This window comes from Limanda limanda, chromosome 3, assembly GCF_963576545.1.
Source record: "Limanda limanda chromosome 3, fLimLim1.1, whole genome shotgun sequence".
In the NCBI taxonomy this organism is placed as follows: Eukaryota; Metazoa; Chordata; class Actinopteri; order Pleuronectiformes; family Pleuronectidae; genus Limanda; species Limanda limanda.
Genome location: NC_083638.1, coordinates 17553866 through 17569126, shown reverse-complemented (window position 1 = coordinate 17569126; position 15261 = coordinate 17553866). Strand labels below are relative to the sequence as shown.

Sequence of the window (15261 nt, the reverse complement as noted above, 5' to 3'; positions counted from 1 at the left end):
AAAGGACATCTGACACACAAGCGCGTGCTCCACACTCACTGTCAGGTCCGGCCGCCTCTCCAGCCGATCTCGCTCACAGTCCAATTAGCTGCGAGCAAAGAGACATGGACCGGCTCCTGTGGTTTACAGGTCACACACACCGCACAAACACGCATGCTAAAGGTTTGTTACACTACACACAGGAGCAACACACACGTGTGTGTGTGTGAGCCAAAACAACTGGGTGGTTTGTGCAAAGTTGTGCTCCAGGAATGAGATTTACAAAAAGAGTTTGATGATGTCATTGGCTTGCATTTTTCACTGGAGCTGAACACAGATACAAAATGTAATTTATCTGGTTTTATTATGACTTAGCAACAGGGGAGACAGGGAGTCCTCCGACATAAAAGCTTCACATCACTTGTCGCTACACTTGTGTTCAACCATCAGGAGTGAGCCCACTTTGGCCACAATGTAACACAAACTAATCAATGGAGTTAAGGCTGTAGAATGGCCATGGCTTAGTTTTTGTTAAGAAGTTTGGCTCAAAATGACCCTCATTGGCATGGTTATTATGATTACAAAGCAGTTAAGGTTGTGAAAGAACCCACTCACTAACTCTCTCTCTGACACACACACAAACACAGACACACACACAGTCAAATAAAGTTTAGGTAACCAGTCTAAATGTGGTAGTTGGGGTCAGTGCAGATATAACAGCAAATATAAGATTACTTTTTCCTCTTTGAATGCTAATGATTACTATTTATCCAAACATTTTCACCCATCTTTCACGCATGTTTTATTGCTTTAGACTTTATATATGTGTCATTATATATATTAATACATTATTTATAGATTTTAGGTATTATCTCACAGTCACATTTGATCTGGTTTTATTACATCAAGCAGGAAAATATTTTTTTCATGGGTAAAAGGAACAATGCTGATTGTTGGTTTAACATGGGAAACGACCATAGGTGAAATTCCTGCGTTTCATCAGCCCTTCCCCTTATTCAATGTCTTGATATTCAGTCGCATGATAGAGCTCCCTTCATAATTACTGTGGTTGCTAGAGGTAGCCCTAAAAATAAAATTGTGACTATATGATAGGCTGCACACATGATCTTTGTAGATGTTTTCCACAGGAGGACAGACCCACTAGAAACAAAGACACCGAGGTTTTGGGTTCAAAGAAACAGAGAAAGAGATGGTGGCAAACATTGAAAAGCCTAGGAAGACAAAGATAAAGCTGGTGTGCAATGCAAACCAGACAGAGCTCAGAAAAGATAGACAGGAATCAGAACAAGAGAGCAAGAGATGAACGTATTAGCAGATGGGTGTGGGGTAGATGAAAAGAACAACTGAAGTGTAAGTGGTGAAGTGCTACAGAGAGAGAGAAGATGGGAAATCCTCAGATGCATGCCTACTCCCTGCCATGATCAGAGTATGCTCTGGATGATTTATTTTCCCCCTGCAATATTGAGTCCATGGAGGAAAAAAAATCTACATTCCATTAAACTACTGAGGATTTTATTTTGAAAGGAGAACGTGATCGCTGGTGTGGATGTGTGGGGTGAAGGAATGGACATATGATGTGGCGATCATACTACAAGAAATATCGACCCTTATTCTTCTCTTCTCCTTCTTGGTTGCTATTATGTTCTTCTCTTGTCCCTCCTTTGTGTAGAGAATATAAAAAATTACAGAAAGTGAAAACAAATTCCTGTCTGGATTCACCCCGAAATGTTTTGGTTTCTCTTCTGACCCATTCAGCATTCTTCCACCAAGTTGGGTGGAAATCTGTTCAGTTGTTTTTGTGTAATCTTGCTAACAAACAAACAAACGGACGGGGCAGAAAACATGAACTCTTCAGAGGAAATATTGACAGAGAGAGAGTCTTATTTACTATCATTCAGTACTGATGCTAACTGCACAGTCACTCGTGTTACGAAGCAAACTTTAACACCATCCTTGAAATTCTCTTAAATGCATTTTGTATTTCAGGACGGATTTTGGATACTTTTGAGAGTATACTGTGCAAAAAACTGAAAAATAACTCAGGGGGTTTGCAGGTCGCAGTGTTTCATGGTCACACAATTTGTGAGATGGTGTGCGATACTGGAGATGATGTAATTTCATCTGTTAATGATCCCTATTTTCACATCACAACAATTAGATTTTTTTCAAATCCAATTTATTTTGGTAATTCTCGTTTTGACCCTCTACACAGAAATCACGTTGCTACGGATGGATCTGTGTGGGTCTGTGTGTGTGTCAACACAGACAACAAATGACAAATTGTTGAGAGGAAGAATGAGAAGAGTAATGATGGAACAATGATGCCACATGTGTACTGTAGCCTGCGTGTTTGTGTCAGTGTGTGTGCGCGTATACTTGTGTGTGTGTGTGTGTGGTGATGAATCTCTCATTGTGACAGTGGGGCCGGCAGCAGCGAATGTCCTTCTGGGTGGGACACACACACACGCGCACACACACAGACACACAGACACACACACATACATACACACACACACACACACATACACACACACACACACACACACACACACACACACACACACACTGAGACACACACACACACTGAGACACACATACACAGATGGAAACGAACACACTAATGGATCACCCCTGTCTGCACGCAATCCGCCACAAATAATGATGAACCACCCCTGCATTAAACTATTTTACACAATGCTCAATTCATTATTTCTCTCTCTCTCTCTCTCTCTCTCTCTCTCTCTCTCTCTCTCTCTCTCTCTCTCTCTCTCTCTCTCTCTCGCTCTCTCTCTGTGGGTAAAGGTGAGCTAATAAAGGTATGATATTTCTCCTCTACTGGCACAATCATAGTTTTTATCCATTAGTAGGATATTAGGGTGGGGAATGAGGAAGGGAGGGGATGGGATGGAGAGGAGAAATAAGAGATGGCCGGGACTAAACCCTCAGGCCTTTCCGAGCTCTAGGTGAGCCTCTCATTCTGGTTCTATCCATATTCTCTCTAACGTTTTTGTCCCACACAGATGACATCAGCTCCGATTTAACGAGTTTTAATGTGCAGGGGGAATTGGAAATGTCTCCAAAAACAAATGCATGTATCTTAAAGTAATTCAGTAACAATAAGTTGAAATAGTTTCAGCAAACACTAAACCCAATTTAGAGAAACACAGAAGGTGCAACCAGCTTTTGCATTTGTTCCCGTTGTTAAGTTTAAAATAATAATTAAGGTATTTTGTATATATATATATAATGTGGTGAGACATATTTGACTGTGAGCTTTCAGGAGCTGCTCTTTTATAGATTTTGTGAAAAAACAGAGAAAAATGCTTTCTGCATTTAAGATTTCTTCTCAATTGATATTTGTATATATTCTTTTAAAAAATGAAAACATTTAAACTGGCCTTATTTGGGCATATTGACAGTAAAATTATGGAATTAGATGAGAATGAGAAGACAGGCCAAAATGTTTGGGTTTTATTTGATTTGGATTTTTTATTTGCAGATGAACAGAGAGACATAAGTATAAAAGATGAATATGTAGTTTTTTGCTCACCTTTAATCTAATAGATTCTTATACAAAATGTATAATATAACCTGTCAACTATGTCCTTCACAATGCTTTGCTTATTTTTTTTTCTACTTAGTTTCTTCAGTTATCGAAAGGACCGAATTAAACATATTTACGGTTTATTAGTGAAAGATGCCACCAAATACACAACCACATATATTTAATTAATTTTCTACTAAATCGAAATACTGTGTGTGTTTCATAATGTGTAGTGTATCAGGCTGTTAAATGGCACAACAATAGGTGAGAAAATTATTTGACAATAGCTGGTACAAACCTCCTTTTTTGCTGCTTCACTTTGCTCAGTGTGGGAGAGAAGAGAAGAAAGAGTCATTATGGATTTCAATTAAGTGATCCCTGGGCAAAGAGGGATGCGTCAGAGTGGGGGAATTAATGTGCTGCGGACAGATGTTTAATAATAATGGCCGAACTGGCCCTGCCGAGAAACACACATTCCATCCACCGCACCCCACTGTGGCTGTAGGATCACACACACACACACACACACACACACACACACACACACACACACACACACACACACACACACACACACACACACACACACACACACACACACACACACACACACACACACACACACACACACACACACACACACACACACACACACACACACACACACACAGGCTCACATACACAGACACTAACATCTAATCACTCATACACTGACACACACAATAATGATTTATACACAGACACAGAGCGATCCACACACACGAACGCCCACACACTGGTATCACCATTGGCACTGGCATGTGTATCCGTGTGTGTGTGCGTGTGTGTGTGTGTGTGTGTGGGAGTGAGCGCGTGTGTGTCTTTATGACCAGTGCTGGCCACAGCGCATATGGCCCTCATTTAGGAACAATGGGCATTGAGAATGACTGGTTGGATGAGCTTCCTGACTGTGAGAGGTGACTGGAAGCATGTTAAATGACATGCCCCGTATGGAGAGATGGAACGAGAGCGAGAGAGAGAGAGAGAGAGAGAGAGAGAGAGAGAGAGAGAGAGAGAGAGAGAGAGAGAGACAGAGAGAGAGAGAGAGAGAGGTTTACATGAATAATCTCAGTTAAGGAATCACTGCCTCACTGAGCAGCAAAAATGTTTTGATTGAGGAGGGGATGGGGAAAAAGGAGAGGGAAAAGTAGAGTGACAGAAGAAGAAGGTATCAGAAGACGTGACTTGATGAAGGAGTGTACAAGTGTGGAGGGATGTGGAGAAGTTGATGGGCGGGCTGGGTCTAGAAGTGGGTCATTAGACAGAGTGTAAACAGCGTGTCTTTTTATAAAGTGCTCTCACTCGCTGTTCTCTGTTGTTCTCGCACAGACACACACCTGGTGACACCTAATCAGTGTTGTGGCAGGACGAATGGCTTCCAGCCGTCCTTATACTGTCTTGTCAAAAACAACACTTCCCTAAGAATCTCTCCGTCTCTCTCTATCTCTCACTCACACACACGCCTGTCACAACAACATTTCTCCGGTAATTACCAGGGTGGCCTCTCTCCTGCTGGCCCTCGATGGATGGGCCGAGCCACCACGGGTTCACCCCTCCAGCCATAACTCTACGGAGGACGTCTGCCTGCCGCTCCTCACCACTGTGGTGGCCCTCAGACGGCAAATTGGCCTCAGAGAAAGACAAAATAAGATTTTCTACAAACACACAGGCTTACAGAGGAGCAGGCAAACCTGCATCCAGACATGAAAGAGCACGGAGACAGACACACACTTACAGGGAAACACTCATTCACTTTTCGTTTTTCTGTCTCGAGGGAGCAATCTATAATGCAGAGAGACTTTTCCTCTGCCCATTGGCCAGACAGATATATTTTCTTGCAACAGACACTCACACACACACACACACACACACACACACACACACACACACACACACACACCCTGGTGAGGCGATCATTTTGACAGGTGAATATGGCTGACGAGGAGTAGAGGAGTAGTTTAGATGAGGGGGAAATGGGGAAGGAAGAGTGGGGAGAAATAAACTGATAACTGTATGATGAAGGGCGATAACGTCAGGTAAAGGGGGGAAATAGATGGAGGGATGGACGGAACGAGTGAAGGCAGCTGGCAGATCAATACCCAGATCCACAATCTGCATCCAGAATGCAGGCCTTTTTTTAAGTGTTCTGGGGTATTTTTTCCTTCTATCATTTTACGATTACCAGTGTATTCCTGCCTCAGTGCCGGCTGTGTGCAGTGATGGAGGAAGAATCTAAGGTCAAAATAAAAAAATAAAACCTTTTTTGTTATCAATTAATTTTTGTGTTTACTGTTTGTGATTCATCATGATAAATGAAATAAAGGCCTTTTTGTACAATTATATAGTTATAAGATATGCTCACCCAGTATTTTAACATTTAAAAACGACTACAGTTTTATTTTGTGCATTTTTAAAGTCGACTTATTGTCATTATTCCTATTTTTCTCATTCCTAATATTGAAGATCAAGAGGAAAAACAACAATTTTTCATGAAATTTGTTTACCATCAAACAGATGAAATGTGTTAAATAATTTACAGAAAACTAACTGGTGGAGGATCAACATCAAAGGCTTGTAGACTAAATGTTATTGGTGAAAAAAGACGACATTAACAAATCTAGGGCTAATTTCTCAACTGCATGATGGTTGTTTTAAGTTTTCTAAAACCTCAAGATACAATTTTTTAGGAATTTAACATGCAAGTTAAATAGTTCGACATATCTATGATGGCATCGATGACAAAGTAGAGTGAATAAGCCATTGTCATTGTTTTGGTGTAAATAAAGTTCTTGCGTCGCTTGGCAGTGTTGCCAAGACAACAGGTAAACTCACGACTGACAACAAAGAGAAGCTCTCATCGTGTCAGCGGCAGCTCGTAGAGGCACTTCCGGTGGCAACAGAAACTGCCACAGATTTGTAAAGGCATTTGCCAAGATCTGAGGCAGCTGTCAGTTGCCACAGCTGTATTTTTGTCAAAGGTAAAGAAGTCCAGTCTCCATGAAGAAGTTGACCAGTCAGCACCTAATGACTAAGTTTCCCTAAAGATCAAGGAGAACAAGTTAAAGACGTTATTTTTTTCCCTCTTAAGTATTGCGTCCTCATACTGCTTCACAATTGTGTTAATGAACTTCATTTAAAATTAAGTGATATTACTGTTACATGATTTTGCTGAGAATATCTGTATAGGGGTCAAATTAGTGCATATTTTTCACAATTAAAATGTCCCAAAATTTTACAAAATCACATTTTCCCAAACTAAGTATTGTAATATAGCCGACAGGAGACGCCGGATGTGTGATTTTTGTGAGAATACACAATATTAGTGTGAAGTTATTGAATATCTTTGTCATTTCTTCTTTCTCAACTTTACCGAACTCTTCCAAACAGTGTGGCAACATAGGCAGCTCCCGTTAAACAGCGTGGCATCAAAGGCAACTTCCCTTAACTTAAACAGTGTGGCATCAGAGGCAGGTTCTGTGGCCACCGGAAGTGTCTCTACGAGCTGCCGCTGCCACGACCTGAGCATGCTCTTACTGTGAAGACATGGCGCAGCTGCTGAAAACAAAGAGTGAAGTTAAGGAGTTCCAGCAGGACTTGTTCTGTGGAATAAGGCAGGTGACTCATGGGTTAGCACAGCGGGGATAGAACATTTTAGCGGATTCGAACCATCACGTTACCCGACGTGTCAGACGTGCGTCAGGTTCACGTCAGGTTACCTGTCATAGGGCATGTGAACGTGAGCTCTGCTGCTCTCCGTTGCACAACCCTGCTCGCTGTGTGTTATATGATATTGTTGTATATTATAATTAATTCACAATGTAACTTAACTGTAGCACTAACTCTACTTGGGAGCCAAGCTACGTGTAACTGTTGGCAGATGCTTGTGTTAATATTATGGGATATCCACGAACTCTAATATAATACACACCGTTTTATTGTTGTGTCTGGTGTGTTTCAGCCAAGCGGAGGGGAACAGGCAGAGGGAGAACCAAGCGGCCACCAGGATCCAGAGCTGGTTCCGAGCCTGTAAGGTGCAGGCGTATGTCAGGTACAAGATGTATGGGGGGGTGGGGGGGTCGGGGGGGGTGGGGGGGGGGGGGGGGGGGGGGGTGTATTAGCCTAATGAGACTTTGGTACTGTGGGCCTCTGGCTAGATTTCTAAAAAAGAATACAAGCCTTAATATACCAGTTACATATACCAGTTTAATGTTTGCTTTTTCCTCTGGGAGTTGGACCAAATTCTGGCCCGGACTTAAAGAGTTCATTTTAAGGGAACCCCTGATACTTGCTCACTCCCATAATTATCCCACTTGAAGAGCTTTGCAAATGGCCTGGAGGAATAAGTGTCGCTTGCACTCTGTGCTCCTTTCACACACACACAGAGAGAAATAAATGTCTCTATCTCCGCGCCCGTTCCTATGCTGTGACCCCGGCACCATTCTGCAGGGTCAACAGACAAACTTCCAGACAGTAGGTTAATTCAGATTACTTTAGTTAATTGATCAATGCGTTAAGTGGATAATTAGCAACAATTTTAGCTGCCTAAGTGCAACTCCAGGGTTGTGCTATACCTACTATAAGCATTGATTTCCTGGGCATATAAATGGCCTTTTGGAAATTGATGGCCTCACTGGAGGCAGGGAATCGCAGTGGACTTGCATTTAGAGTATGTTTGAGGATGAATACAAATTCGCACAACCCACTAAACGGGGTGAAAGGCTCATCGGACATGATCGAAAAGCCTGACGGATCAGGAATCTGTGTGTGTGTGTGTGTGTGTGTGTGAGAGAGAGAGAGATAGTGTGTCTTTGTGTGTTTGTAAGCATAATGTTTCCCTGACCTTTTAATTGAAGTCCTTTACAAGCTTTTCATTGTATATAGAAAATCTCTCTTTTCTCCATTGTTTCCTCCCTTGTAAAGAGATCACTTTTTAATTTTTTTTTACAGCTGCAGTAATCTTTTGGTTATATTTTGATTTAATTAATTACTGTATATCTCATTATAAAGAGGAATTCAGTTCTTTTAGTTTTTGAATTTGAGCAGGTTCTCATTTGCTTGCTTTTTAGGTTTTTCTCAGTTTCTTAGCATTAACTCCCAAATTATAAAATAAGAAACACACAGTTAAATTTACATCCATGTGCTTCTAAATAACTTTCTTCAGTGTTTTGCTCCATTTAAACGACAGAAAAATAACCATCCAATCATCTCCCCAATATGACTTTATTACAGCCATCTGCACAAGAAAGCAATCATTATCCAGAAGATGTGGTGGGGCTTCACAGCAAGGGCACGTTTCAGACAAATGGTGAAGGTAAGCCACAGCCTGGAACGGCTATAGATATATTGATTATGTTATGATAGCATGCATTAGAATTCAATTGCTGTATTCCTAAGTCCCTGCGTCTGACCTTAAGAAAATGTAATTCACTCATTACACATTGGGAAATTAGCACTTAGGAAATATGATGCAATATGATAAGGAATTCCATCTATATGGCAACTGCTAGGATGCATATAGAAAAAATAGTGGGAAAGAAAGAGGGCAGGAAAGAGTGGGAGAGTTTGTGCGTGTAATGCATGTGTATGTTTGTGTGTGTGCTTTAGTAAAACAAGGCCACATTTTTTTTTTTTTTTTTTTGCATATTGCCTCCAACTGCTTCTTAATTGAACAGATTGTTGATACCGGATCCAATACCCAGTGCTCTCATGTATAATTTTCCCCTGGATTGAGTTTTGTAGACGTATCACAACAAGCTATTTATCATGCCTGTAAATGGACTGTTTGTTAAAGCATAACTGCCAGCCACTGTTTGGGAGGCGTTCAAGAATTGGAAGTGGTGGTTGGGGGGGTGGGGGCCTGAAATAAAGGATGAAGGATGTGTCACAACACACATATGGGCTAAAAAGAGGCTGTTTGGTCTCATTTGGAAACAGACGAGCGCTAATTTGAATCACTCAAAATTGCCACAGTGCACTATTTTGAATTAGCCCTGAGAGATTCAGTTTCAACCCCTCCTCTCTCTCTCTCCCTCTTTCTCTCTCTCTCTCTCTCTGTCTGTCTTTTTTTCTCCCTCCCTCGCTCTTGCGGACCCTATCATGTGTAATACGACATGCACAAAGCCTCATCTCCAAACATCAAGCTGAATTTACAGCCTCCTTTCAAGTCTTTGTCTCCCTTCGCCTTCCTCTCTTCCCCCCTCTCCCTGTCGTTATTAGAAAAGACATGTTGCGATAGGAGTCCCTTTTATGGCTGACTCTCCGGTTTGCTCCTGAAATGTGCCCCCAGTGGTCGGCCCGGAACGTTTGGTGTGCGGCGGCTTGTCGGGCGCGCTGCTGAATATTCTCTGGCCCTTTTGTTAGTCTCTTCTGGCAGCGCTGTCATTGATTATGAAATCCAGAGGAGAGCGTTTGGCCGTCATACATCTCCATTAGCTCGCTGCTTGACTAGCATAGATTTTCTTGGCCCTTGTCTGCGTTGGTGTATTAAGAGAGTACCGTCCTCCCCTTGATATGGAGTCCCACTAACCACTCTCTCTCTTTCCCTGCTCTCTCTCTCCCCCTCTTTCTCTCCGTTCTCCTGACTTTTCCCCGCTCCTCTTGTCTCTCTTGCTCTCCTTTTCTGCCTCCCCCCCTTTCATTGGCCCTATATGTGATGCCTCTGTGCGATGTATTATGTATAAAGAGCTCTTTATCTTTGACGCCTGCTGTGGACAGATCAGAGGGCTGGGAGACAAGGTGTAATGCCATCTTTTCCTTTGTGTTCACAGGCGGCATATTTTATCATGAAGATGAATTTCTACGAGGAGATGGCGGTCAGGGTAAATATCACCACAGTGTCTTGTTTTAGCAAATGGAGTGTCGTGGTGGGGGGACTCTCTGTGTCTCTGTGTGTGCTGGGAACGGTTGGCCCCATGAATATCAGCCCTTCATCACACAGTTTCATTGCTAAATTTTTAAATATATAAATACTTTAATCTTACATACTGTTATTATTTTTCAAAGGCTTTTAATTGGAGTCAAGACAAAAGCAGAGACAGGAGCGAGGTTAAACGCTTTATTATGCGACTTGCAAATTTGCAATTTGACCAGTTCAAGTGGCGTTCTGCAGTCAGTCAGTCAGAGCAGGCAGGCGAGCACAGCTTCAGGCTTCCTGTTACGGCGCAGGTAGTAATAAACTGATCCCGTGTTCTGATGAGACAGCTGGGTGTGACTGAGCAGGCAGGAGAAGGGGATCCTCAGGTACAGCAGTCAAGTGTAAGACATGAGGTTGAGGCAACAAACAAAACACACTCCAAACAAGACAGTAGTTGGCTGAAGGATCTGGCAGAATCTTGTTGAATGAGCCTGTTTGAGATAGAGATAAAGAGTGGTGGCCTTTGCTGCTGGACGCATCACAGGTACGCATGTGAGGTGGCGGCAAACCGGTGGATTGATGGCCACACCCAGAAGGAAAACATACGACACACTCGGGCCACAACTAAGAACAAAATGGGGACAGACCACACACTCAAGGGCAGTGGGAAACACAGAGGAAACAAAGGATCAGGCACTGAGGCTCCACATCCCAACACATGCAGGTTTACAGAGTTTTTATGTTGTTAATGTTGATATCCCTGACCAGTTTCATTCGCAACATAATTAAAATCAGCAATAAAACACAAAAGAAACTAATTCTGATAATGCTAAATTACACTTAGTTGATCCTGTGTAGTAACAACAGTGTTCACTTTTTATAAATTACCTTGATCATTCTTTTTTGTAACACACGGTGCTTGGTAAGAAGCCCATTACAAATCAAATCAAATAATAAAAAAAATATTTTTCTTATCAGTGGTCATGGTCATCAAATGTTCCCTTTACCCCACTCAGCTGCTACAACTCATAAATTACAGCACCATGGCTGTGAATGATTCTTTGGCATTTTTACAAACGGATATTGCAAAGAAACCTTATAATTTTACAATTCCTTATAGCCCACTCTTTTGCTAAACAGTTTCATTCTGCCTAAACCATTAAAGGGTTTTATAGGCCATCAAAAAAATCCACTAGTGTTTATTGAAGACAGTGTGTCCCTGTCCGGTTGGTCATATTTCCACATCGGTGGAAAACTCTGGATTTTTTAAGGCTCCAGGTTTTACACTTAATATAAATCCAAACAAATAAAGCTGACCACCCTTTTGTTGTGTCAAATTATAGAAGACACATGCATCCAAGAGTGATGTTTGACCCAGCTGTTTTAAGTCACAGCATGAAAGGTGATATTACCATGGAGAGAAAAGTGGAAGCTTCTGAAGTTAGAGGTCTTTATTACCCATACAGATATAACCACAGTTTCCTACAGGAATTTTTATAGAAAATGAAATGTATGTGAATTGAATTGCAAAGTGGCTCAGTGCTTTGCAGTGGCACAAAATACAGGTTTTGGTCCCCATAACAATTTTCACTGTTGTTTGTGCATTTTTTCTCTGTTCTATAGGCTTTACAAATACTGTAATAAAACGGTAAAGTAAAATACAGCTCTAATGATTTCTCATATATCCTGCTAAATTCTGTTACTGTGTGAGCTACCCGTTGCAAGGTCTGACTCTAAAAAGTCTGAGTCTATAGTCTTTGTTCATGTGTATCAAAATTAATTATATAGAAAGGGAGAGGAAGGGCCTGTGCAAAAGTAAATGAAGGACATCTGTGATCAAGAAATATTTAATGCGTAAATAAAGAGAAAGTGGGACGCAAAGGGAGAAACAATCATCTCAGATCCCCCTCATGACACTTGTCTTGAATCAATTTTGTTTCTATTCTTTTTTTTCTCTCCGCTCCTGTTGTCTTTATCACGGCACGGTAACAGAGGATAATGTATTAGGGCCGTAATAGAAACCAGTGTTTACATAGCGTACCCTGGATTTGTATTAGATTCAACAGCATTGATTTCACTAGTCAACAAAGGTCAGCAAGAACTCAGGAGGCGGCAATTACTTTATTTAAAATTATCTATTGACTGGCAGATCAATGCTAATTCTCATTTTGCTCTTTGTTGTTTTTTACGCCATCCTCCTCTCCCTCTCTTCTCTCCTCATCCCTCTTCTCATTGTGTGATTATTATTTTACCTGCCATTGTTTTAATCTCCTAATTAGTCTGAAGGACATCCGCCCCCTTGCTTTAAAAAGGTCCACTGGTGTGTCTGGGTGTGTGTACTAGCTAATCTGCAGCCTCCACAATCAATGTGAGCTCATACAGTTAAATGTATGAGGCTGTGACAGCTGTCTGTTCCACCTTGGACTGTCCCTCCATCGCTCCAGAGGGAAAAACAAAAAGTGCCTGCATGTGTTTGCATGGTTCAAAAAGTTTTATGATTCTTTCTGTGTAAGAGGAGAGAGATAAAAATCACAAAAAGGTAGAATGCAACATCCCCATGACATATTACTTTGATTTTGAATTTAACTTAAGTTCATGTTTGTGTTTCATGTTAGTCACTGGAATGATTGCAATGTGAAATAATGGATTTCTTTGAAATTAATAAATAATGAAGTTTATAGTTATAACCCTGTCATGCTTTAATTCCTCACAGATCCAGCGGAGATGGAGAGGATACTTTGTGAGGAAATATGTCCACAACTTCTATGCACGCAGGAGATATCTGGAAGGACTCTCCAGAAAAAATGAACTTGTCAGGTAAAAATACAAACAACCCAAATGCTTCTTTATATGAAAGAGCAGACAGTTCACTTGTGGTTGTATTGAATTTTTAAAAGGGATTTTGTACAAGTTAAATCAAAATGCTTCACTACTTCTCTTTTTTCCATTTCTCATCTCACATTTTTCATATTGTCTCTGTCTCACTTTGTTTAATATCATTTACCCTTCATGTGTTTATTTAAAATATACAGCGTTACCCATCGTCTACTATATGAACTGGAAGGGAGTCAGCCGGTACATGTCAGTCAGGATTGACCTGATTAGTGTATAGGCAATTGGCTAAAAGGTGTACTTGTGTGCCCGTAACCTTAAAGAGTGTGTGGGTGTGTGAGGGACAGAGGTGTAGGTAACATCTGCACTTCCATAGTGTTACCTAAGAAGGAGAGAATGGGGACAGGGGGAGAGTAAAGGAATGAAAGAGACTGAGACACATAGTGGTAGAGTGGAATGAAGAGAGAGAGAGAAGTCCTCTAAAGCGCTCGGGGCGAAGAGAGAGAGAAGTGAACGATGTGAAGAAATTAAAAATTAGCCTCTGATTTGAACCACAGCTCGTGCATTAATAAAACACCCTGTGCTCCAGGGCTTACTACTAGAGATACGCCATCTTTTATTTTTGACAAAAAAAAAACCTATCACGTTTATCTAATAGTCACATTTTTTATGTTCCTAATATATTTTACCAGAAAATATCTTTAGGCCTCTGCTAAAATTAAATGTAAATTTGTTAAAGTGCTCCTTGGATCACTGACTTCTCCCTCATTCCCCCACAAGCCTTCCACCTTTCCTCCACACTCCTTGCCCCTTTTAGAGGTTGGTGGGGGGGTAGGCTGTTTAAGTCCATTAAGTGTTGCCACCTCAGTTTTATGTCACACAAAAACAAACACACACAAGTATTTAGAAATGATACCACTGATGAAAGACGCAAACCATGAGATCACTGATGAAAGACATAAAGGTAGTACAATTTCTTAATGAAAGGACTCATTACAAAGCTTTTACAGTTGTCAGAGAAAATATTTTGTGGATTATGTGTTTTTAAACCAATGGATTCACATTTTATAAAAACAAGAACATAAAGCTGTAAATTGGTATTTAAAAATATTATTTTACATCTCAGCTAAGTTTTGAAGATCAGCAAAAATATTGCAGCCCTTAACAATAACATGTCCAGGCAAATAATAATGTATATTTCTATAATGTCATCCACATCTCTTTCCACCTTTTCTACATGCTATATTTCTAGAACAGCTAAATACAAAGAGCAGCGATGAACTAGATTAGACCAATGTTGGAGTAAAGAATTATGCAAACAAATTCAAGTTTAGGACAGAATATAATTTTACCGCTTTTGTTGTATAATTTGACAATGAATTGTCTGAGACCTGCAGTCTCTTCATATATTTATACATATATATATGTACCTACACACACATGCTCACCGCCCCTCCTCCACAGCGGTTTGGGGTGTGGAGGTCACTTCACTTCTCTAGTTAATGACATGTTTATTTAGTGCGGCTGGGGTCACGATCAATTAACGCTGTGCTGGTATTTATTTAAAATATCCTCTCTGTGTTAGCCGCTAAGCCCTTAGATCGCACGCTGCCTGATCACTCACCCAGCGAAGGCCCACTTTTTAATCCAGCAGCATGCTGCCTCCCTCTGTCGCTCTGTCTCTCTGTCCGTCCGACCCGCTGCATAAATTATTCAAAGTTGGACTAATGGTTCCCATTTAGTGCGGGCTGATCGGCTGTGCATGGTAATGATATAGGAGTAATACATAGACTGCCGAACCTCTCTCACTCTCTCTATCTGGCTCGCTCTCTCTCTGTCTGTGACTCTCTGTCTCTCTTTCTCCCTTGTGTCAGATCTCCCCCGCACAAAACCATCTGTGTCATTTCATTAGGTACAGCATCCAGCTAATATGTGCTACTTACACCACCCTTTCCTTCTATCCCCTGCCCTCACCTCACCTCTCTCCTTCAAT

The 15261-nt window shown here is 41.2% G+C and overlaps 1 protein-coding gene across 1 annotated transcript in view; it reads left to right on the top strand.

Moving 5' to 3' along the window:
- The first annotated feature begins 4453 nt into the window (after positions 1-4453).
- spata17 (spermatogenesis associated 17) overlaps positions 4454-15261 on the top strand; it is a 37559-nt gene continuing 26751 nt past the window's right edge. Inside the window, exons 1-6 of the mRNA XM_061067632.1 lie at positions 4454-4493; positions 7125-7194; positions 7542-7631; positions 8813-8894; positions 10351-10401; positions 13150-13253. Of these exons, the coding sequence (XP_060923615.1) occupies positions 4454-4493; positions 7125-7194; positions 7542-7631; positions 8813-8894; positions 10351-10401; positions 13150-13253 (437 nt within the window). The remainder of the gene's footprint in view (positions 4494-7124; positions 7195-7541; positions 7632-8812; positions 8895-10350; positions 10402-13149; positions 13254-15261) is intronic.